General features: G+C 41.1%; 1 protein-coding gene across 2 annotated transcripts in view; it reads right to left on the minus strand.

Annotated features, from left to right (window-relative positions):
• CLDN18 (claudin 18) overlaps window positions 1-25,364 on the minus strand; it is a 48,534-nt gene extending 23,170 nt beyond the window's left edge. Inside the window, exons 1-2 of one of the 2 annotated variants that reach the window (XM_077293025.1) lie at window positions 9,126-9,395; window positions 6,140-6,304 (exon numbers count right to left, since the gene is read on the minus strand). In XM_077293025.1, coding sequence (XP_077149140.1) covers window positions 6,140-6,304; window positions 9,126-9,345 — 385 coding nt within the window. In that variant the 5' untranslated portion in view covers window positions 9,346-9,395. Of the gene's footprint in view, window positions 1-6,139; window positions 6,305-9,125; window positions 9,396-25,078 lie in introns of those variants that run through there. The other variant, XM_077293026.1, reaches the window with a different exon arrangement.
• Window positions 25,365-26,197: the final 833 nt, after the last annotated feature.

The raw sequence follows: 26,197 nt of genomic DNA on the forward strand, positions 1-26,197 counted from the left end.
GCTCTAACACACCGCCAGTTGGGGCCCAGATGTGCTAGCTGCACAGAGAAAAACACCAGCCAATGTGTCAGTGGGGTCCAGCACCGCCAGCTGTTCCCCTGCTGTGCAGCCGGCAACGTGTCCTGCAAAAGCCACGCAGACACAAGAACTGAAATTGAAGGGAACCTGTCCCCCCTCCCCCAGGCGTTTTTACGTTATCCAGCCACCTTGTACAGCGGTAATGCTGCATGTGTGCAAGGTGGCTCAGAAACGTATTCTCCTCGCACATGTGGAACTGAAAACACGTCTGAAATGTGTCCTCTGTGTGACCATTTAACCGTCCCGGTGGTGTGACTTTCCTTTGTAATGACACGCTGCAACCCCCTTGGTAGCGCTGCCCGTCTTCTGGCATCATTGTTTGGCTGGCTGCGCCTCTGCGGCCGCCCTGACCCACACAACGCCCCTCGGTGTCTTATTTATTGGGACTGCGAGGGTGTGATTCATGGGCAGGATCAGTGCATCAGTTCGCCTGTCCCTCCTCTCCTTCCGCCTTGTTCGGACTGTGCGGCTTCATGGCCGTGGCATGCGATAAGGGATCAGATGACGCCGCACAGTCTGAAGCGGGTGTAAGGACCCGAGTGTGAGAGGCGAACATATGTGCTGCGCCAGGCCCTGAATCCCAGCCCCGCAGTGTTTTAACAATGTTAAGACACTGCGGGGCTGGGATTCATGGGCATCGCGAACCGCACCGGCCGACATTACATGATGCCAGAAGATGGGCAGCGCTAACGGCGCTAGGCCAGGGGATAACACGACAGCGCAGACTCCTGTACAGCAAATAACAACGCTCGGGAGGCTGCACCCAGCACCAAGGTGGGATTCTTGACACCTGTGCTGCGTCTCATTACAAAGGGAACTCTCGCCTCCATTACACAGTTTGACTGTATAAAGGGCTAAATGTTATACGTGTTCCATTCAGCGTGTGCAAGGAGAAAAATTACAAGAGCAACCTTTGACTTGCGCAGCACTGCTGCTGCATAAGCTGTGGCTCTTCTACTTTGTAACCCCTGAGGGGGGGTTAAAGGTGACTTTTGAAATCGGTTCAATTAGGCTTCGGCCTACACTCTGCTCCACCTGCAGAGCCCGGGCTCCAACAACGCTAGTTGCTGTCCGGAAGTGCTGGCTGCACAGAGCCAAACACCTCGCCAATGTGTCAGTGGGGTCCAGCACCGCCAGCTGTTCCCCTGCTGTGTAGCCGGCAACGTGTCCTGCAAAAGCCACGCAGACACAACACACCCAAAGCTGCCGCCAGTGCAGGCTTCGGCCTACACTCCCCTCCCCCTGCTCCTCCTCCTCCTGCTCCTCCTCCTGCTGTCCCTGGGCTCTAACACACCGCCAGTTGGGGCCCTAGGAAGACAAGCTTGAATAGGTCCCCATCCGGGTTCCAGTACCGTCAGCTGGTTCTCGGCAGTGTCTTTTGCTCTTGTACCTTCTGCTCCCCATCCTGGTTCCAGTACCGTCAGCTGGTTCCGGGCAGAGCCTTTGGCTTAGGTGCCTCCCTCTGGGTATCCGAGTTCCACCAACGTCAGGTGGTCCTTGGTAGTGCTTTCAGGCACGGGTACCTCCTGCTTAGTAACCGGGTTCCAGTAACGTCAGCTGGTCCTCGGTAGTTCCATTGGCTCTTGGACCTTCGGCTACCCATCCGGGTTCCAGTACCGTCAGCTGGTTCTCGGCAGTGTCTTTTGCTCTTTTACCTTCTGCTCCCCATCCTGGTTCCAGTACTGTCAGCTGGTTCCGGGCAGAGCCTTTGGCTTAGGTGCCTCCCTCTGGGTATCCGAGTTCCACCAACGTCAGGTGGTCCTTGGTAGTGCTTTCAGGCACGGGTACCTCCTGCTTAGTAACCGGGTTCCAGTAACGTCAGCTGGTCCTCGGTAGTTCCATTGGCTCTTGGACCTTCGGGTAGCCATCCGAGTTCCAGTTCCATCAGCTGTTTCTCGGCATTTTCTCAGCCTTCTTGTACCTTCTGCTACATTTCCAAGTTCAAGACCCGAAAGACGATGACCCGGAAGACCACCCCTAAGATGATGACGACACCAGAGACGACAACCACCGAGATGACGACGACCCTGGAGACGATGACCCTGAAGACGACCCCGATGACGACGACCCCGATGACGACGACCCCGATGACGACGACCCTGGAGATGACGACCCTGGAGATGACGACGACAACCTGGAAGACCGAGAAGCAGAAGAACAAGAGGCTGCAGAACAAAGAGCAGAAGAACATTAAGCATAAGACTAAATATCAGAGCAAAAGATATTATCTAAATTATAAGCAGAAGAAGACTAAGCAGTGTATGGGGGTGAGTCCGTTCCTCCTCGTGGTGCCCCTGGATAAAGCCTGATGCTGCAGGCCAAACTGAACGCGGACAAATGTAACTGTTTTGTGACAGGCAGAACGGAAGGTGTAATCTTCAAACTTTTATAGATAACAACTACGGGAATGCCTGTCACAAATAAGAATATGATGAAGAAGTTGAATATAAAAAAGATAATAGTTAAATAAAAAGAATATGAACAATGTAAAAAAAAAAATATATATATACGTAGAAAAGAAGAAGATGAATAAGGTGAAGAAGTTGATGTCACAGAAGCTGATGATGAGGATAATGAAGAAGAAAGTGTGGGAGAAGTAAAAAATAGGGTGAAGGGCGTGGAAGTAGTGAAACATCAATATCTGACAAAATAAATAAAAAATTAACATAGTCAATTTCTTTCTAACGCCGAACGTCATAAAAAAATTAAAAATACTGCTATTCTATTTGATTGGGATAAACCCCTGTGCCTTTAATGTCTCCGCCACCTCCCCCAATACATCCTACATTATTCTTAGTTGTTTTCCTTCATGTAGAATTAACCTACAAGGAAAGAAAGGGTTTATTTTAATTCCGATATTTTCGTCCCATTGACTTGCATTGGGATCGGGTATCGGTATCGGATTGGATTCCGATACTGTGACGGTATCGGCCGATACTTTCCGATACCGATACTTTCCGATATCGGAAAGTATCGCTCAACACTATTTAGCATACGTTGGGGCGATATAGGTCTACACATATATATATGTATAATCTTTCTCATACATCGCTATAGCACTAGCCAGGTATGTCATGATTGAATAGTAGGATTTGCTGCTATAAGGTTACCCAATATATGATATACTTACTTTATTTAATTGTTTGTGTAGCTGTTTCTTCCTACTATTTCTTTTTGTAGTCTTTGATAGTATGGCTGCGCAGTCTTTGATATTCATCTTGGACTACAAAAGATGGCTACCGTAATCTATTGAGCTGCAGTGTTTTTTTCTATATATTAGTGTAGGTTTCATCTGCGCATGTCGGACTACAACAACATGGCCGCTTCGGTGTATTCAAACATGGCCTTCAATATGATGGCCGAATAGCGAGATGTGCGCATGCGCATACACTACACGCCCACACCGGATCCCTGCATTGCGTCCTCTGCCTTCCGCATCGTCTGCGCATGTCAGACTACAATAATATGGCCGCTTAAGTATATTCAAACTATGGCCCTCACTATGATGGCCGAATGGCATGATGTGCGCAAGCGCATATATTATACGCCCATACCGGATCCCGGAACTGTGTCCTCTGCTCTCGGCACCATGGCGCCATTACTCCAGGAGCGCATGGGGCCCCATGTGTTTCCTGTTGTGTGCCGTCCAGGTGTGCTGTGAGTGGATTAAGGGGGTAGTTTAACGCTATTGGCTAGCCCGCAATTTGTTGTGTGCCCTTCCCTTATATAGACACTACATCCAGCATTATACTGTTGCACCCCTTGAGAAAGGCATCCGTCGAAACGTGCGTCGGGGTGGACAGGGGTGAGGTGCTCGCCTACTTAGGACATATCTCCACATTAACTGGTATGTATAAGTATATATTATCTATGTGCCAGTCTCTATAGTCACCGCTTTTGGACTGTGTGTCCATTATATGTAGTTACATCTGATAGTTTGTTTCTACTTTGTCAATAGTGGATATTAAGTGGTGATTTATATTGTTTTGTCACCTCCCCCCTGTCCTTTCAAGTACATGCTGATTGTTGTATGGGGATTTTTTCTCTATGTCATGTTCTTACCTGGTTTTATTATCAATAAAGATTTTTTGTATATTCATAATAATTGGACTGCTTGCTGCTTTCTTTTTCTTGTTGGTTTTATTTTATTTATAATAATGATGTCTTCTTTTGCGATAACAGGGCCCAGATGCATCTTCTACCTCTGCACCTCTTCTTGCTTCACATTTCATTGTGCACATCAATGTTATAAATTGCAACAACCAGATACCTTAAGATCTATTTAGTGTTCCATGGAAGATCAGATTAATCACAATTACTGTAAGGATCAGTTAGTTGCATGGATTCCCTTGGCGGGAACATTTTATCAGTGGTTTTTCCATGGTAAAAATGTTGTAAAATTACAAATCCAGGCATTATCGGTTACAAACAGTAAATGTAATTTAGATAGTCAATGCTTCTTCTCCTCCCTCATGGCTCTTCAACACACTATCCACTGTGATGAAAGAAAACCCAGCTCAAATCTATTTTGTTCAAAGCAACACGAATGGCCAACACAATGAGGGATCAGATTACAAGTCTTTTTATACTCCATAAAGGTACCTTCACACTAAGTGACGCTGCAGCGATATCGACAACGATGCCGATCGCTGCAGCGTCGCTGTTTGGTCGCTGGAGAGCTGTCACACAGACAGCTCTCCAGCGACCAACTATGCCGAAGTCCCCTGGTAACCAGGGTAAACATCGGGTTACTAAGCGCAGGGCCGCGCTTAGTAACCCGATGTTTACCCTGGTTACCAGTGTAAACGTAAAAAAAAAAAACACTACATACCTACATTCCGGTGTCCGTAACGTCCCCCGGCGTCTGCTTCCTGCACTGACTGTGATTGCCGGCCGTAAAGCACAGCACAGCGGTGACGTCACTCTGCTTTTACTTTACGGCCGGCACTCACAGTCAGTGCGGGAAGCTGACGGCAGGAGGACGTGTGACAGACAGCAGAAGGTGAGTATGTACTGTTTGTTTTTTTTACTTTTACAATGGTAACCAGGGTAAATATCGGGTTACTAAGCGCGGCCCTGCGCTTAGTAACCCGATATTTACCCTGGTTACCATTGTAAAACATCGCTGGCATCGTTGCTTTTGGTGTCAAACACGACGATACACGCCGATCTGACGACCAAATAAAGTTCTGAACTTTCAGCAATGACCAGCGATATCACAGCAGGATCCTGATCGCTGCTGCGTGTCAAACACAACGATATCGCTATCCAGGACGCTGCAACGTCACGGATCGCTATCGTTATCGTTGCAAAGTCGTGTAGTGTGAAGGTACCTTAAGAGGGGAGGGATGATGAACAATCAGCATGGTGAGGATTCACAGCCACACTGCTCAATACTGCTTTGTAATGTTTTGCATGCTGCTTCTGTCTATATGGTACATAAAGATGGAAGTGCAGGAATCTATCTCCGCGTGTGATGTGTATAGGAGACATAATTGTAGGTACTCTCCACACAGAAAGTTTGACAGAACAGAAAATAGGAGTTAGATTTTCTAGAGGATAAAACAGCTGAAAAATACAGAATACAAGTTATGGTTCTATCCCTCATGTACACACATAAGATATCTTATTGTAAAAAAAAATAATTAAAATAAAGCTTCACTTTACTCCACCTCCACAGGTCCAATGCTGAGCCTCTGCTGCTGCTCCTGGTCTCTGGTATTATCTGTAGCATTGACATCATTAAGGTAGTGCACAGCCAATCAATGATTTCAGCAGCTCTTTGGTGTAGATGAATCGTCCCATGCAGAGCCACTGAGCATACTGATTGGCTGCTGCGCTGTCAACCAAACATCAGCACTGCTGCCAATACCAGATACAGAGAACAACAGCAGAGACTAAGCGCTGGACCCAGGAAAAGTGAGTAAAGCACAATTTATTTATTTATTAAAAAACACTGCACCCTAGAAGCACAATTTTATGAAAGTAGACAACTCCTTTAAGTCTATTTCAGTATTAGTTTTTTTAAAAAAGATAAAAGAAAAAGAAACTGCCTTCTCACCTGCAACAATGAACATTACTCCGGATGTCAGGGTGATATTGGCTTTAGCCGAGTCTTCCATGCTTCCAATTCTGATACATTTCAAGGCAAAGATGGAAATGAGTAAACCGATTGCTCCTAGTACAATTCCTACAATCATCAAGGATCTGACTGCCTGGAACATAGCTATAAAGAGAAAGACATCAGGATCAGTTACAGATTTTTTGTAGAAGTTTAAACTATAAGATGACTACTTTATAGATTCCAGAATCTCAGGACACTTGATCAAAAGCCAGGCTGTGAAAAGACTTGGTAGAACAAGTAAACATGAAGCTGGGCCCTACTCTACCATCTGTTCTCCATGTCCTTGTCTCCTTTTTTGGGGGATTTCCTAGTTAACGGCACCAAAATTCCACTTTCCCCTTCCATCAAATTCTTCAATCATTAACTGCAGCTCACATTAATTCTCATTTTGGGTAAATGTTACCCTGATAATTATCCCATGATCTCAAGTCATTATTAGTGTAGATTGTTTAGGTAAAATAAAACCTTGTTATTCCCAATTTATATGTGAATATCATATACATCTATGTACAAATATATAGAAATATTCTTTATACTATTGTTTTATGCAACTACCCCAACATTTTATCCTAGTAATTTTTCCCTTTCTGTAATTTTTTTTAGTTTAGTTTCTAACACTTAGAACAAAAATATATTTTTATTTTGGATCATAAAATATTCAGTTATGTCCATAGACAATTAGTAATTTAAATACAGTATGGAAATACAAATTTAAAAACAATAGGTTTCAAATATTTAAATTAGAGGGCAAATTTATTTTTTTCTTTTTCTATCTGACTTTTTTATTGTCTGCAATACAATTATTTTCTACAACCTAAATTTCCTTTGTGAGAGAATATAGCAAAGTTGCATGGCCAGTAAATTGTACAGTGGGATGCTTAGTAGGGTTGAGCGAAACGGGTCGTTCATTTTCATAAGTCACCGACTTTTGGCAAAGTCGGCGTCTCATGAAACCCGACCCGATCCCTGTGTGGGGTCGGCCATGCGGTACGCGATCTAGGCGCGAAAGTCGCGTTTCGTATGACGCGTTTAGCGCCATTTTTGCAGCCAATGAAGGAGCGGTAGAGTGCTGACGTAGGTGTTAGGGGGCGTACACAACAACAGGCATTTTTTTTCGCGTGCATTACAGCGATGTGCAAAGTGTAAAATGAGCGTTCTGGGAGCGATGTGGAAAATCAGCGTTTAGGGAGAGAGAGAGAGAGAGAGAGATTTAAAATATAATATTAAAAAAATTTCTTCATTGGGTTTCGTGTTTCGGCCGAAACCCGACTTTTCACGGTGGTCTGCTGATTACACTCGACTCGACTTTTAAGACAGTCGGGTTTCACAAAACCCGACTCAACCCTAAAAAACTAAAGGTTGCTACACCCTAATGCTTAGGGTTCTGGAATTGTAGCTTGGTTTTCTTCATGTGAAAATTCAGACAACCAGGGAATATGCTCCATCGAACTCCACTAAAGCTGTGCCCAAATGCAGACCTCCAAATACATCTTATGTCAAATTTGCTTTCATTAATATGGGTTGTTCCACCTTTAAGTATGATTTTTTTTGTATAAAACATTAAAATGAACAATGTTTGGCATTAACAGTCTGTTAAAAAAAAAATGATATGATGAGGAGTACGACATTATTGGTGTTCAAAGTGTATAGTATTGTACTTTTCCAACTACTACATATGCTCAGTCAGTCCCCAGTCTCCTTAACACCCACTTCTCCACACAGAGATCCTGAGTTTCCAACAGAGCAGTAAGTAGAAATAGCAATAAATTTCCCTCCTGTTTGTCAAGGAAAAAGCAGAACCTCTGCAGTAACATAGCAGTATAGCTCAAAAAAGGCTCTTTCGGCAGGTGACGTAAAATGGCTGCCAGAAGGGGAAGGAGATTGAGTTTCAACACAAACTAACAACAGCACAAAATAGGGAGAAAAGAAAAAAAAAGAATTTTAAAATAATATTTTTTTAATTCAACAAACACTATATATCAAGTTAAAACAACGTTTGACAGCATTTTAAGACTTTTTGCATGAAAAAAAAATCATGGGATAATGCCTTTAAAACATGTCAAATTTGAACTATTTATTATATATATGCTTGAGGTTTTATTGGCTTGTTATGTCTAGTCTGTAATATTTAAACACCAACATGTGTAAATGACTAAACCAAACGTTTTTTGCTACACTGTAATTTCACCTTATTACTTATATACCTTTATATAACACATTAAAGCTATTGTCCGCCATTCCTGTGAAAATATAAGTGCATTTGTGTAAAAAGAGACTAATCATTCCTATCACATTTCTCTTTTTCACGGGCAGGGTGTGGACAGCATTGACATTATTCATATGTCTGATAAGGACCAGAACACCTGAATCACTGGTGATGATAAGATGTGTTCTGCTTTGCAGAACAAAAGAGCAAATTCACAACAAGGGTGCTATTGTTTAACAGCATCTGGAAACCAGTAAAAAACAAATGCCATTTTATTTCCTAATTTGAATAAAGAGCAAGTTTTCATATTTTTATGCATTATTCCTTAAGTACATTTGTGCTTTTACAGTTACCTCGAATTCTACTCAGATATCAGTCTTTAGACGTGAAAAAGTGTTTGTCAACGTCATCATCTCAGCTCAAACGGTGAAAATTCTTCACCACCATACTTAGCAAATATGAATATGACAAAATTGCAAATCCTCAGAGATTAAATATGTTTCATAATAAAAATAACCATCTCAAAAACAACACTTAGATCAATTCTGTTTGAAATCTTGATAAAATGTATGTGAAAATATTTTGTCAACATCTATTCGATCCTAAAATATATTACGGTACATTTTATATCATTGACTCTCTCACTGTCGAAAGAATAAAACAGAATAAAAAAAATCTACAACCATAATCAAAAATATTTTGAAAAAAAAGGTAGACCTGGTAATCCGAGGATGGTGAAGTAGGGTCGACACTCCGTGAATCCAGAGCTCTGTCGTACGCAGCTTCTCCATAGTCCCTGGTACTGAAAGACTGCAGTCACTGGGTTATCGTAGAGGTCCTGTGTGCTCCACATATCAAGACCTGTGGCTGCAATGATGCCAGCAAAGCCTAGGGCTGAGACTACGAAGCCCATCGTTTGGCACATTGTGACCGACATGGTTGAGAGATGTTGAAGGTCCAAGCTGGTTCTGTCTGCTTCTTCTGATATGCTGCACTCCTATTCTGAAGGACAATTGTAACCTCCTCTCTCTGCCACCTGCCTTGTTTGCTTAATATGTTTTCATAAGATATCGCAGTTTCACCCTCATCGTGGGTAGTGTGTGGTTGAGTTTCACATGACACAATGCAGCAGGCTGCAAGGTTTTGGCATCATGTTAGGGCCATCGTCATGGTTTCTATTTTTGATCGAAACCTCTTATGCTTTTTGTTGGATGACTATATACAGAAATTTTTTTTGTAGAGTTCACAAATGTTTCAAATTCAGTATCACTGTGTTCATATTTGCAATTAAGCTTATGACAAAGTTGATTGTTGAATAGAATGGAGTGGATGGAATCTGAGAGATCCCATTACAAGTCAGTGTGTGTTGACCATAGATGGTATTTATAATTCAGTGGATGCAATTCTACATCATGCTATAAATTGACACCATTAAGTATCAGATTTTCAACTGACAAAAAAATTCTGAATATCCAAACTTTATGCCATTACGGACTTATCTTGGTCTGCTACCCCATTGATATTTAAAATAGGGATACCGTAATCTAAAATGGACTTCCTCAATATTGCATACATTATTTTGTTTCTGTTCACCTAACTATTGGTCACCATGCTTGAAATATGCTCTTAAAGGTAAGCCAACTGGGCATGCAACTGTATGGCAATATAGTATAAAATATGTCAGCCACTGACTGCCATTTAACAGCCATGTCTGCTATTTAGGTGGCATATGGAAATCTATGGTCATGTTAAGAATACATGTTGAAGGCATTTTCCATTGTATACAGTATGGTTAACATATGGCTTAAAGAAGTTTTCCCAACATAGTCAGTTATCTACTACCTATAGGATAGCCGATATCTTTCTGATCAATGGAAGTTTGACCAGGGGGAACTTCAGTTTATAAAGAGCCCTGCCTAAATGGAGCAGAAGTTGAGTATGCACATCTATGGGACTGCTGGACATAGCTGAGCACTTTTTAGACAAATAAGGGAACAGAGGTGAGCATGCTTGACTTTTGCTGAGGTCATCACCACAGTGATCAGTAGGCCATTCCTAATCCTAAAAGGATAACATAATCTGAGGAAAAACCCTTTAAATTATATGGATCTAGTTTTAAACAATACCTTTATATTGGTAATAATTATCATATGTGATCCCTCTTTAGGTGATCTTTGAATCATGATAGTTAGGAATGTCTCAGAAACACTGTTCAACAAAAGTAACGGATGTCCAGTGGCAGCCTTTTATGGCAACCATTACAGGGCCTAAAGTGGTCCCTTTAACCCACTTTCCACAACATTTAAAGGGTCTGTTTACCTCATCTTTATTTTAAAAAAATGTGTTGGGAGCATTATTTTGTGGCACTTACAAACTTATAAGGTTCTTACAGATTCTCCTCCTGCACTTGTTACTGGAGCCTTTATCCAGACTGTACAGCTCTCCAGTCCATACAATGGCTGCTAGTGGAGGAGCATGTGACCAGACCTGTCAATCAGTCTCCTCCAATTGAACAATATTGCACATTAAATGCAATGGAAAGACACTGATGGACAAGTCTGGTCACATGATACTCCTCCACTGGCAGCCATTTTGAGAACAGTAGACCTGGGAGTCTGTGATGAAGGCTCCTGTAACAAAAGCAGTAGAAGAATCTATAATACTTATATATTAGTAAGTCTTACAAAATCATGTCCCAAACATATTTGTTGTGATAAAGTGGACAACACCTTTGATTACTATATTATTATGCAGTCATATTGCACAGAATATCACAGAATATTCACAGAAATATCACAGAGTTTTTTTAGACATAAAACACAAAACATAACAATGAAGAGTTTTGAGTATATGGGTAATTCTGGGTATGTGGAATGTTAGAGGGTAATTCTATTAACACTGAAAGGAGTGACACTAATGGATATTTCCCAGCCATTACTTACTGTATGTAGAAGGCCTTGAAAATTCATAAGCGACTGAATACAATATTAAAACATTCCACATAAGTGTGACTCAAACTTATTTTCCAAAAATGTCTGCTCCTTTTTGTGATGTGGAAAAAAATATAATTTTGTAAAAACAGAAAAACCCCTTAATGATGCAAAAAATATGCTGTAATATAAGAAAGTATGATAGAAAATATAAGAAATAATTTGTCTTTGAACCTCTACCAACACCCTAGAATACTGCAGTGCCTGTAATTAGTCTTAAGCCTAAATGTAGAGGCTCTGAGAGAAGTTAGGTGTCATTGGTTTAGTACAACAGAAAGGGGCCAGAAGACTGCGGTGTCTGATTTCACATAGTCCTGCACTGGTTAGCTGCACTTCACCACCATATTAAACATTGAAGGTTTCTGCTAGAAGTGCAGGGGTTAATCTGTTCAGTTTAGATCTCCTTGTGCTTTCCTGCTTTGATGGTCTCCGCTGTTCAGTGTTGGCCACTCCACTCTGTTTTATAAACCCACCTCTGGCTATCAGGGATTGCCAGTGCTAGTTTCATACTGCCTGACTCTGGAGCTGGAGGGGTTGGTTGTTTGAAGAGACGTTTGGAGTGTTGTTCCGAAAATTATTGCTTGGTGATTTGTCTGTGTGCATATCCTCATTGTCTCCTATTTGGTTTTTCCTTCCTTTACTTCTCGGTGTTCCACTATGTTGTTTGTGAGTGCATATCTGTATGACTGGCATTTTCATTTATCCAAGTACATCTTCCCTTGTTAGTCTGGTTTGTGTATTTTTATAAACTAAAACTCCCCACTTCCCTGGGTGGAAGAGGAGACAGAAAAGGGCTGATTTGGTAGCTCAGAAAGGCACGTGGCCCCACCGTCTTCACCATCAGAAGTAATCCGGGGAGCAGTGAAAGCTATGGCACTTTTAGCTTTATGGACGGAGCCACTTAGAACTGGGATATCCTGCAAAAGTGCTGTGACATTAACACTGGCCCAAATCATTTTTTTGATCCATCATGGATCCAGTGGCTGCTCTGGAAAGGCAACTACAGCAACTCAGCTTGGGGATGGCATACCTACACACTGTTGTTTTGAACCACCCATACAAGTCTGGTTTAGTGACTGCAACTCCCAGGCAACGGTGCTGGATCACATATACAACGATCCCGATTGTGTCTCCTCGGCAGAGTCTGCAATACATCAGCTTCATCACGGAAACCGGACAGTGGCGGAGTATTGCTCCTAGTTATGGCAGTGGTCCACAAATACTAAGTGGAATGACCCGGCCCTCTGTAGCCAGTTCAGTCAAGGGCTATTTGTAAAGGTGAAATATGCTTTTGCTATGTATGAGACGCCGGTTTTCCTTGAGATGGCCATGTCTCTAGCTATCTGTGTGGACAACCATCTCCACCAGAGACATATTGAGACACTCCAATTTGAGGGGTGCCCGGTGTCAAGGGAACCTAGGTCTGAGTCAACTGTGGAACCCATTCAGTTGGACGGGGTGACTCATTCTATTGGTCCAAGTATAGTTCATCAAAAAGGGGAGTGTGCTTTTTCTGTGGTGGAAAGAGCTATTTCGTGGGTACTTTTCCTTCCTTATCACATCATCATCAGCAGCCGGAAAACTAAGGAGCCCGAGTTGCGGGGAGGTTGACAACCCGGATGCACTTAGTTCCTCTGTGGGTAGGTCACAATTTTCTACCTTCTGAGATCCATCTGGGCAAAAATAAGGTAATTATTTCAGCCTTTCTGGACAGTGGGGCAGAGGTTAATTTGATCGATGCTACAGTGGGTACGAAAAGTATTCAGACCCCTTTAAATATTTCACTCTTTGTTTTATTGCAGCCATTTGGTAAATTCCAAAAAGTTCATTTTTTCACATTAATGTACACTCTGAACCCATCTTGACTGAAAAAAACAGAAATGTAGTAATTTTTGCAAATGTAATAAAAAAGAAAAACTGAAATATCACATGGTCATAAGTATTTAGATCCTTTGCTCAGATACTCATATTTAAAGGAAACCTGTCACCTGAATTTGGCGGGACCAGTTTTGGGTCATATGGGCGGGGTTTTCGGGTGTTTGATTCACCCTTTCCTTACCTGCTGGCTGCATGCTGGCCGCAATATTGGATTGAAGTTCATTCTCTGTCCTCCGGAGTACACGCCTGCGCAAGGCAATATTGCCATTTAAGTCACATGCTATCCATTTCCTTGTGATCCTAACTGAGATGGTTCTACTCCTACATTGGAGTCCAGCTGTGTTTAATTAAACTCTGCAAAGAGTTTGTATGTTCTCTCTGTGTTTGCGTGGGTTTCCTTCGAGCACTCCGGTTTCCTCCCACATTCCAAAGATATACTGATAGGGAATTTAGATTGTGAGCCCCATTGGGGACAGTGATAATAATGTATGTAAAGCGCTGCGTAATATGTTAGCGCTATATAAAAATAAAGATTGTTATTAATTAAACTGATAGGACTTGATTTGGAAAGGCACACACCTGTCTATATAAGACCTCACAGTGCATGTCAGACCAAATGAGAATTGTGAGGTCAAAGGAACTGGCCAAGGAGCTCAGATACAGAAATATGGCTAGGCACAGATCTAGCCAAAGTTACAACAGAATTTCTGCAGTACTCAAGGTTCCTAAGAACACAATGGCCTCCATTATCTCTAAATGGAAAAACTTTGGGACCACCAGAATTCTTCCTAAACCTGGCTGTCCAGCCAAACTGAGCAATCGTGGGAGAAGAGCCTTGGTGAGAGAAGTAAAGAAGAACCTCAAGATCACTGTGACTGAGCTCCAGAGATGCAGTAGGGAGATGGGAGAAAGTTCCACAAAGTCATCTATCACTGCAGCCTTCCATTTACCAAATGGCTGCAATGAAACAAAGAGTGAAAAATTTAAAGGGGTATGAATACTTTCCGTACTCACTGTAGGTTCATCTATGTCCAGGGCCTCAAACAATATAAACTGTCTAGACCAATACCTATAATTGCCATTGAGACTGCACCCTTGAGCCAGGGGTATTTTACTCTTGTCATTTAGTATTACAGGTAGGGGCCACACACTTAGAATTTATTGACCGTTACTGTATGTGCTAGAGGGCTTGCACTCTCCTGTAGTACTTGGCAGACTCTGGAGGTGGTAAAGTGGAGTGAGTATTGTCAAGGACACTGCTTGGGTACCCAACGGGCCAGGGTGGGGCCCCAGTATCTGCCTGAATGCCTGTCTAACTTCGGGGTTGCGTTTTCAGAACAGGGGTGTCCAGAACTTCATCCCCATCATCCTTATGCTTGCATCGATAACCTGATTCCTGGGGCCAAGCTGCCAAAGAGCAGGCTATATAATATCTACGGTCCAGAGAGGCAGGCCATGAAGGACTTGTAATTTTTTACTCACTAAGCTGTGGTTGAGGTAGTCACAGGAACATGGTTTCATTAGAACGCCAAAAAGGATTATTAGAATTTCATAAGCGTCTCAGCATAAGCAAGCAAAAAGACAGCCTTTCTAGGCACAAAGTGAAAACAGAAAATAAATAGTTCATTCAGTATCGCAGGTTCAACAGCTCAGGCCAATGTCCTTTAGCACATGCACTGGAGGTCTCCATACAGTCACAGACACTGAATGAGACACTTGGTCTCCATTTTTTCAGCCAAACCATGCCCCTGGGTTGGGGATATGTGAGCAGCCACTCCCACCCATCTCTTTGACTGCTCACAAAACCCAGCCCTGATTTGCCCTATTAACTCTCTCAGCATTATACGTGCTGGGGCATTCTTTCCCAGGTTTACATTACCGAAGCTACTAACCTCGATGATACATATCTCCCCTCAAGGACCTGTCCAGTGGCCATTACAGACTATATTGCTGAAAGTCTGGCAAAGGGCCATATCAGACCTTCTTTGTCTCCCATTGCAGTGAGGTTTTTCTTTGTTAAGAAAACTTAATTAGATAATTTCCCTCTTGCTTTAGGGATAGTGAAGGAGCCTGCAACAGTGCTGTGACATTAGGTTTTAGATAAAACAAGCCTAATATCATGAAAACTTTTGTTCTCTTTTTTTATATAGTTACATAGTTTGGAAAAAGACCTAATTCCATCAATTTCAACCTTTTCCCACCAATTATACATTTTCTCACTAAATTAACTATAGCCTACAATGTTGTGTGCTGAGGAAATCATCCAGCCAGTTTTTAAAAGCTGTTATAGTGTGTGCCATTACTATCGCCGTCTTATTACTCTAACTGCAAATAACGCTTTCCTATTTAGCTGCCGGAATCTCCTTTCTTCCACCCATAATGAGTGCCCCCTGGTATTTAGTATGATCTTTGGAAGGAATGAGTCCTTTGCATTTTCCACACATATATACATGTAAATGAGATTTCCTCTGAAACGTCTTTTTTCTAAGCTAAAGAAGCCCAACTTTTCCAACCTCTCTTGGATAGATGTGGGCCCGATTTTTGACATTTATTAGTCTAAAGCATGCCAACGAAGAACTGATATCAGTAAAGGTGCTTGACTATTAGCAAGATGATCCAAATCCATCCCACAGAGTGCGGTACTGTGATAAACTATGCGCATCAGGAGACTGCCTAGCCTGAGTTTACCCTCACTGGAGGAGAAAATCTGCCCAAGATGATTAACTACAATTTTCTGTTCCATTTGGGACATTTATAGAGAGAGCGCTCACATAAAAGTGAATCAAGTGCATCAGCAGCCAGCTTTTTATACTTGGTCCTGGGGAGCCACACATACTGCACATTTTTGGTATATACTATATTTATGCCATATATGTGTTAGATAAGAATAACCTTTTAGAAACAATAAAAGGCAAGAAAAAAACAAAACTTTAAAATTTATTTTTCCCATCTAAAATGTTGAAAATGATCTAATAATGCCAACATTGCCATAACCAGTAAGAAAAGCCATTTGCCATCAATTAGCCACAATACACTAAATTTTATGGATAAAATAATTTTCCCAAAATAAGGTTTTACCTTCATTGACATGAGATTGCAACACTAACTCTACTTATTTGATCTGCTTCAAAGGGTTTTTCTCATGATTTTCTGCAGAATCTCACCAGCTTACTGCTTTCTGGATGGTGGTGTGCTCCTCTTTGATTCACGGTTTGGGGCAGTGCCATTCCTGCACAGCCGGTCTGAATCATGCTTTCTCCAATGCTGCAAACACTTTAAGCGCTTGTAAACACTCTGCATGTTCAGCCATCTCGGATAGACTGCAGAGGTAGTCTATCTACCTACTAGCCTATCCAGCGAGCCATAAACAATAACATTAAATATCATTCCCTTTTTTAATATCTCTATTTTTTATATGAAGTAAACAGAGAAGCTGCTTATTTTAACAAGCATTTTGTAATTTTTTTTCTTATCTAAGAACATGGAAATAACCATTTAAAGAAAATAGTGAGGCTATTTCCAGATGTGATTATAGGAGAAGTAATGTGATAGAGAACTGGAAACCATTCCTTTTCATTTCAAGTCAGTTATAGGTTGACTGCATCAGGTGCCACCTGAACCTGGTGAGCTGAAGAAAGCATTGAAATAGCGATTGCATGTTCCAGGAACAGAAAGGTAGTGTTAAAGGGAACCTGTCTGAAAGTTTTTGCTATGTAATCTGAAGACAGCAGGAGATAAAGGCTGGAACACGGATTTCAGGGATATGTCACTTGTCAAAGTGCTTGCTGCCATTTACCAACTGTGAAGTATTTATCACTAAGAGATTAACATTGCTGAACTAGTCCGGCAACTAGGCACCTCACTGTTTATGGACTTCGTACATGGAGAACATTGTGTGGGCAGGGTTTGCTTTCTCAGCTCTGCTTCATGTTACATCTAAGAGCTCTGATTATATCACAACGGCTGCACCCAGTAATCTAAGTGATACCTTGTTGGATTCAGCTTCTCTTTGCTTACATAATACTGCTATCAGATGAGGTAACAAAAACCTGGCAACAGTTTCCCTTTAAGGGGGAGAAGACCCAACCTGTAGGAATTCACATTGCCCTGATGTTTGTTAGAGCTTTGGAGAGGGAAGGCCACCAAAATCCAACCATTGAGTGTTTATTTATCAAGCTAATGCAGTTTAACTGTTGCTGGAACAATTTTGCAGCGCTGAATAAACTTATTTTATTCTACCTAAAACTGACTGGAGACTTTGCTGTTGCTGCTGCGAAGTGCACAACTATAAGTCAATGGGACAAGCTACAGATAAATAAGGAGGCACATAAACAAGAGCACAGTTTTAGCAGTGTTAACTCAGGAATAGTTCTTTGCTTCAGAACTTGATCACATAGAAAGGACTATCACAAGGGATCATAGACACAACTGCTCTCCAGACGAGAGGCTCAGTCACCTAAACGTTGTAGCAGACAAACTCATATAGTAAATCACCATGTAGCCAGTTGTGTTTGGTGCGGACTCACATAACTCTTCAGTGTTTCATATGTACTTTTCAAACTTTCCTGCTTCAGCAGTATCGGAAATATAATTCACCCTTTAAATGTCCATACAATGGTGCCACGGTCTACCTCAAAGCTCTTCAAAGTCTTGGCAGCCAGCATTCTGGACTTGATATCCTCAGCTTCAACCTTAGGCAATCTCTTATACATCATGGCACAAGAGGCTTAGTTTCCACAGTGTTAAGCAGATTTAATCTGGTGCCCCATAGATCTACCATGTCTTAAGGAAGATGCCTTAGTAATTATTTCTATAATCTCTCCTAATTATGTAGATAAATTGTGAAAATATATTAAAATATTTACTGATTGCCACATTCTTTGGTTTCCAGGTCCACTCCGGTCCTCTTCTGGCCCACGTAACTGTTCTTCAACTTTGCTGGGTAACATTATGAGTATAAATCTATGAGACTCATAAAGAGGCTCCATAGACTTACTTGTGATCCACCCAAACCCTTGTATGATCTGGATAGATTGATTTCAAGTCATAAGGCGCACGAGAGAATTGGAGTGGTGCTGTAAACCTGGGAAAACACTTACTCTGTAAAACATACATGTTTAGGAAAGATTAATGGGATTGTTCCATGAACAAAGTACATTTCAATGAACAGTCTTGGAATAAAAGTTAGTTCCACAATTGAATGTGTTAAAAATATGTTCCTTTGTTGAGATAATGTTATAAATGTGCCCCTGCTGTGTACTGTGTAATGGCTGTGTCTGACCGTGTAGGTAAATGGTCTATTCATACCACATCTCCTGGACAGGGGAGGACGCAAAAGAGTACTGTATACAGACACAACAGCATGGCATAGCAGCAGATTCTTTCTGTGAGATAAAGTCATTGCTTTTTTTTTTTAAATTACCTCACAAAAAGCAGCAGCTGCGATCCCATGCTGTCCCATGCGATACCAGCTGTGGTATGATCAGACCCTGTTCCTGCACGGTCAGACACAGACATTACACAGTACATAGTAGGGGCACACTTATAAGATTATCTCGGCAAAGGAACATTTCTTTTGTGGAATCTGTTTTTATTCCAAAATTTATATATTAAGATGTTCATGGGAAAATCCCATTAACCCCTTAATCCCATATGACGTACTATCCCGTCGAGGTGACCTGGGACTTAATTCCCAGTGACGGGATAGTACGTCATATGCGATCGGCCGCGCTCACGGGGGGAGCGCGGCCGATCACGGCCGGGTGTCAGCTGACTATCGCAGCTGACATCCGGCACTATGTGCCAGGAGCGGTCACGGACTGCCCCCGGCACATTAACCCCCAGCACACTGCGATCAAACATGATCGCAGTGTACCGCCGGTACAGGGAAACATGGCACAGGGAGGGGGCTCCCTGCGTGCTTCCCTGAGATGCTCGGTACAAGGCGATGTACTCACCTTGTACCGAGCGTCTCCTCCCTGCAGTCCCTGGATCCAAAATGGCCGCGGGGCTGCATCCGGGTCCTGCAGGGAGTACTTCTGGGTCCACAGCAGGCGCTGGTAAGCCTGCACAGCTGTATGTAAGTAAAAAAAAAAATTTCCACATGTGTAAAAAAAAAAAAAAAATCCTAAATAAAGAAAAAAATATATATTATTCCCATAAATACGTTTCTTTATCTAAAAAAAAAACAAACAAAACAATAAAAGTACACATATTTAGCATCACCGCGACCGTAACGACCCAACCTATAAAACTGTCCCACTAGTTAACCCCTTCAGTGAACACCGTAAGAAAAAAAAAAAAACGAGCCAAAAAACAACGCTTTATTATCATACTGCCGAACAAAAAGTGGAATAACACGCAATCAAAAAGACGGATATAAATAACCATGGTACCGCTGAAAACGTCATCTTGTCCTGCAAAAAACGAGCTGCAATAGAGCATCATAAGCAAAAAAATAAAAAAGTTATAGTCCTCAGAATAAAGCGATGCCAAAATAATTATTTTTTCTATAAAATAGCTTTTATCGTATAAAAGCGCCAAAACATAAAAAAATTATATAAATAAGAAATCGCTGTAATCATACTGACCCGAAGAATAAAACTGCTTTATCAATTTTACCAAACATGGAACGGTATAAACGCCTCCCCCAAAAGAAATTCATGAATAGCTGGTTTTTGGTCATTCTGCCTCACAAAAATCGGAATAAAAAGTGATCAAAAACTGTCACGTGTCCGAACATGTTACCAATAAAAACGTCAACTCGTCCCGCAAAAAACAAGACATCACATGACTCTGTGGACCAAAATATGGAAAAATTATAGGTCTCAAAATGTGGAGACGCAAAAACTTTTTTTGCTATAAAAAGCGTCTTTTAGTGTGTGACAGCTGCCAATCATAAAAATCCGATATAAAAACGCTATAAAAGTAAATAAACCCCCCCTTCATCACCCCCTTAGATAGGGAAAAATAATAAAATTAAAAAAATGCATTTATTTCCATTTTCCCATTAGGGCAAGGGTTAGGGTTAGGGTTAGGACTAGGGTTAGGGCTAGGGTTAGGGCTAGGTTTAGAGCTAGGGTTAGGGTTAGGGCTAGGGTTAGGGCTAGGGTTAGGGTTAAGGCTAGGGTTATGGCTAGGGTTGGGGATAGGGTTGGAGCTAAAGTTAGGGTTAGGGTTGGGGCTAAAGTTAGGGTTAGGGTTGGGGCTAAGGTTAGAGTTAGGGTTGGGGCTAAAGTTAGGGTTAGGATTGGAGCTAAAGTTAGGGTTATGGTTGGGGCTAAAGTTAGGGTTAGGGTTTGGATTACATTTATGGTTGGGATTAGGGTTGGGATTAGAGTTCGGGGTGTGTCAGGGTTAGGGGTGTGGTTAAGGTTACCGTTGGGAATAGGGTTAGGGGTGTGTTTGGATTAGGGTTTCAGGTATAATTGGGGAGTTTCCACTGTTCTGGCACATCAGGGGCTCTCCAAACGCGACATGGCGTCCGATCTCAATTCCAGCCAATTCTGCGTTGAAAAAGTAGAACAGTGCTCCTTCCCTTCCGAGCTCTCCCGTGCACCCAAACAGGGGTTTACCCCAACATATGGGGTATCAGCGTACTCTGGACAAATTGGACAACAACTTTTAGGGTCGAAGTTCTCTCGTTATCCTTAGGAAAATAAAAATTTGGGGGGCTAAAAATCATTTTTGTGGGAAAAAAAAGATTTTTATTTTCACGGCTCTGCATTGTAAACTGTAGTGAAACACTTGGGGGTTCAAAGTTCTCACAACACATCTAGATAAGTTCCTTGGGAGGTCTAGTTTCCAATATAAGGTCACTTGTGGGGGGTTTGTACTGTTTGGGTACATCAGGGGCTCTGCAAATGCAACGTGACGCCTGCAGACCAATCCATCTAAGTCTGCATTCCAAATGGCGCTCCTTCCGAGCTCTGCCATGCGCCCAAACAGTGGTTCCTCCCCACATATGGGGTATCAGTGTACTCAGGACAAATTGGACAACAACTTTTAGGGTCCAATTCATCCTGTTACCCTTGTGAAAATACAAAACTGGGGGCTAAAAAATCATTTTTGTGAAAAAAAAAAAATAATTGTTATTTTCACGGCTCTGCGTTATAAACTGTAGTGAAACACTTGGTGGTTCAAAGCTCTCAAGACACATCTAGATAAGTTCCTTAGGGGGTCTACTTTCCAAAATGGTGTCACTTGTAGGGGTTTTAATGTTTAGGCACATCAGGGGCTCTCCAAACGCGACATGGTGTCCCATCTCAATTCCAGTCAATTTTGCATTGAAAAGTCAAATGGCGCTCCTTCCCTTCTGAGCTCTGCCATGCGCCCAAACAATGGTTTACACCCACATATGGGGTATCAGCGTACTCAGGACAAATTGCACAACGATTTTTGGGGTCCAATTTCTTCTCTTACCCTTGGAAAATAAAAAACTGGGGGCAAAAAGATCATTTTTGTGAAAAAATATGATTTTTTATTTTTACGGCTCTGCATTATAAACTTCTGTGAAGCACTTGGTGGGTCAAAGTGCTCAAGTCACCACACATCTAGATAAGTTCCTTAGGGGGTGTACTTTCCAAAATGGTGTCACTTGTGGGGGGTTTCAATGTTTAGGCACATCAGGGGCTCTCCAAACTCAACATGGCGTGCCATCTCAATTCCAGTCAATTTTGCATTGAAAAGTAAAATGGCGCTCCTTTCCTTCCGAACTCTGCCATGCGCCCAAACAATGGTTTACCCCCACATATGGGGTATCAGCGCACTCAGGACAAATTGTACAACTTTTGGGGTCCATTTTCTTTTGTTACCCTTGGTAAAATAAAACAAATTGGAGCTGAAATATATTTTGTGTGAAAAAAAGTTAAATGTTCATTTTTATTTAAACATTCCAAAAATTCCTGTGAAACACCTGAAGGGTTAATAAACCTCTTGAATGTGGTTTTGAGCACCTTGAGGGGTGAAGTTTTTAGAATGGTGTCACACTTTGGTAATTTCTATCATATAGACCCCTCAAAATGACTTCAAATGAGATGTGGTCCCTAAAAAAAATGGTGTTGTAAAAATGAGAAATTGCTGGTCAACTTTTAACACTTATAACTCCCTAACAAAAAAAAGTTTTGGCTCCAAAATTGTGCTGATGTAAAGTAGACATGTGGGAAATGTTACTTATTAAGTATTTTGCGTGACATATCTCTGTGATTTAAGGGCATAAAAATTAAAAGTTGGAAAATTGCGAAATTTTCTAAATTTTCGCCAAATTTCCATTTTTTTCACAAATAAACGCAAGTTATATCGAATAAATTTTACCACTATCATGAAGTACAATATGTCACGAGAAAACATTGTCAGAATCGACAAGATCCGTTGAAGCGTTCCAGAGTTATAACCTCATAAAGAGACAGTGGTCAGAATTGTAAAAATTGGCCCGGTCATTAATGTGCAAACCACCCTCGGGGCTTAAGGGGTTAAGGGAAAAAAAATTGCTTAGACAATTTCTTTAATATAAAATATTTAGAACATAATCTCATTAAATTGCCCTCTCTTACTTTATATAATAAATTGTACTTTGGGGACATTGCCATTTAAGCATCCCAGACAATTCTCCGATACTCCGGTGTTCCCTGTGAGAAAGCCACTGGTTAACACGTCAGCCGGCAACTTATCTAAGGCTAGGTTCCCATTGCGTTAATGGGATAGCGTTAATGGACAGCGTTGCACGGCGAAATTAACGCCGTGCACCGCGTCCGTTAGCGCTCCCATTGCCGGCAATGTTAGAGCGCATTGCTAGCGCGTGTCATTTTCGGCACGCGCTAGCGATGTGCCGGTCTTTTGTAGCGCGCCTCGGATGCTGCTTGCAGCGTCCGCGGCGCGCCAGAGGTCCGTTCCCCGCTCTCGCAGATCGAGGATCTGCGAGAGCGGGGACGTTAACGCGACCCCTGAACGTGGCCCCGAAAAAGACATTGCGTTAGCGCAATCTGCTAGCGCTCGCGCTAAACGGATTGCACTAACGCAATCTGAACCTAGCCTTAGAGAGAAAAATCTAATCAACAGTCCAAAAGTGGACATGCCCACCTAATATCTCTCCCAGTGATCACTTTGCTGGTAACCCCATACACAATAGACTGTCAGCCAAGCCCATCAATATCAGCAAGTTTGGCAAACATTAATCTAATGCACATAGCGGCCTCTAGGCTTAATTGAAAATAGTTACAGGAGTGTTAAGGTCTGATCTATGGCAATTTAATTCTAATACAATGAGCTCAAAATAAATTAAGACTCAAATTAAGAATTTTTAATCTAAAGTCCAGTACATATTTCAGCAAAGACACCAAAGGCCCGGATCTATAAGACTGCCATTGTGCATGCCAGTTTTAATCAATGCACCGCTGGAGTAAGATGCACTTAGTTCATTAAAGAGGACTGGAGAACATTTTTAGTGCAATTTATGTTCTAAAGTAGCTCAAATTGTGATGAAATTGTTGAGCAGGCTTTGCCTCACCCATGTCTCCCAAGCTCCACCCATCTTGGTAGCGTTGGCCAAGATTGGCATAAAAACACCAAAAGACAATTAACTTTTCATAAGCTCAAGTTGAGTTAAAAATGGTGACAATTCAAGGAGCATTAAACCAGAATACTGGGGAAAACACCTTGATGAATTTGGCCCCAAGCTTCCATAGTCAAATTGATAATCATTTTTGTGGAGTAATATTTTCCTATATCTCTCATTAATTTAACTTCACTGTATGTTATAAATAAAATGCAAGAAATTCACAAAAAATACAGGTTTTAAATATTTAATTTTCAAACTCCTAATGATATTACTTATTCATTTTAAATATTAAACTCAAGGCTAAGACATTTTTATCTATTTTTAGAAAAATTATTGTAAACTTTTAGCAAAATTTGATAAAATAAATGGAATGTTTTTGGAAATATTATATTTTCATGGGCGGATATATATATAATAGTAAAGAAGTAATTGTTTTCATTTGTATCAATTTACTATTTTAAAAAATGTGTTTTTTTGGAGAAAGTTAATTTTTGGACCTTTTCACAGATACATAATATGAGCTGGAAAGCTGAATTTGTAAATCCAGCTTTAAACTATGAATAGACTCATAAAAAATATGATGACATGTTTGTTTCTTTTAAGATCCACTTCTTATTTTGGCTAAAAGAAGAAAAAACTACATGTGTGAATTCAATCTCAAAGATTTTTTTGGAAACTACATGGATGTAGAATGCATACAAATTACACAAATCACAATTAATATTTTGGATTGTATAAATAAAATATATTATCAGTGACAGATCTGCTTCATTCATATTCATTGTTTTTTCTTTCATATTAAAATATTTCTCTTTAAATTAATACCTTCTTTAATTATAAAATTAAACACAATTCAATAACAATAGAACAATATACACATTATTTATATTATTAATAGTTTTATACTAATTGCTACAAGATGTGGTGTACTTGGTGCAATTAGCTTCTCAGAGATTTACTGCAAAAGAAAAATTGTCAATATTCACTCTAAAATAGGAAAATCTATATCTACGATTAAGATTCAGCCAGACTCACATGGATATTTTCAAACTCTATTTTTATGACTGGAAACCATTGGAGAAATTTCTCGTCTATATCTGCCATATATAAGCATATGTTCTTTTAAGGACTCCAGAATTAAGTACAATCTGTACATCTTTCACAGCCCCAAATGGTTCATTTATCTATATGGTCATTAACATCAGACATCACAACCATGAAATGAAATGGGAAAAAAAATGTCTCACCAGGTAATCCAAGGATAGTGAAATACGAGCGGCATTCAGTGTAACCGGAGCTATCTCTAATGCAACTTTGCCATAAACCTTGGAAATTGAATGTCTCGGTCACTGGGTTATTATAGAGGTCCTGAGTGCTCCATTGATTCATAACAGTGGCCGCTGTTATGCCAGCCACGCCAATAGCTGCAAGGAAGAACCCCAAGCACTGGCAGAGTGCTAAAGCCATGATGCCACGCTACGTGTCTATGTGGCCACAAGTTTAGATTCTAAAGAGTGGTTAATGCAATTAGTGGCAGAACTGTAGGGATGTTGTATTTTTACACTTGCAGTGTTATATACGTCACATATGCAGCCGTACAGCTGCATGGAATGAGCACCCGCCCCAGATCTAATCTAAAACTGGCAGATAAGTATGCCATTCAGTACCAGGTAGCTATTGTTGTACCAGACTTTCCCTGTTTAACCTGAACAAAAAAAAAAAAACATTTTCTCCACCCCTATCATATTCATGAGTAACACTTAAAAGTGAGCAGTCTACAAAAATGAGTCAGCTAAATAATATTATAATAGAATACTAATAGAAAGTGCATGGAAAAAATATACCAAAAAATTATACTGAATAATCTTCTTTCTATAGGAGTGAACTGTGAAAGAAAGAGGACATTATATATGGTACATAAAGGAAATTGAAAATAAAAAATAAACTTGATCTTATAATTTTTTTTAGCATGCAAGTCTTTAAAGCACCAGCCCAGCGTTCTCTTTTTTTTTTTTTTTGCAGAGCTGGAGTGTAAGCCCCCTGCCCACAGGTCATATACTCACCCTCCAGTGTCTTCCCCGTTTTTGGCCACGACTTCAGTCTTGTGACAGTAGCTTCTTACTGGCCGGATGTCAGAAGCTACGTCACCAGCTCTCAATGCAAGTCTATGAGAGGCAGAACAAGGCCAAAACAAGGCTCTCATAGACTTGTATTGAAAAGTGACCTTCAGGCATGAAACACTGGAGCAGCCGACAGATCACTTTTTCGCCGGAGACCGACAAAAAAAAATTAAAACAAAGGAAAGTGAGTATATGACTGGGGGCATGGGACTTAGATTTAAAGCACCACTTCAGCGGTGAAATACA

Source organism: Ranitomeya variabilis, chromosome 2 (genome assembly GCF_051348905.1).
Source record: "Ranitomeya variabilis isolate aRanVar5 chromosome 2, aRanVar5.hap1, whole genome shotgun sequence".
Taxonomy (NCBI): Eukaryota; Metazoa; Chordata; class Amphibia; order Anura; family Dendrobatidae; genus Ranitomeya; species Ranitomeya variabilis.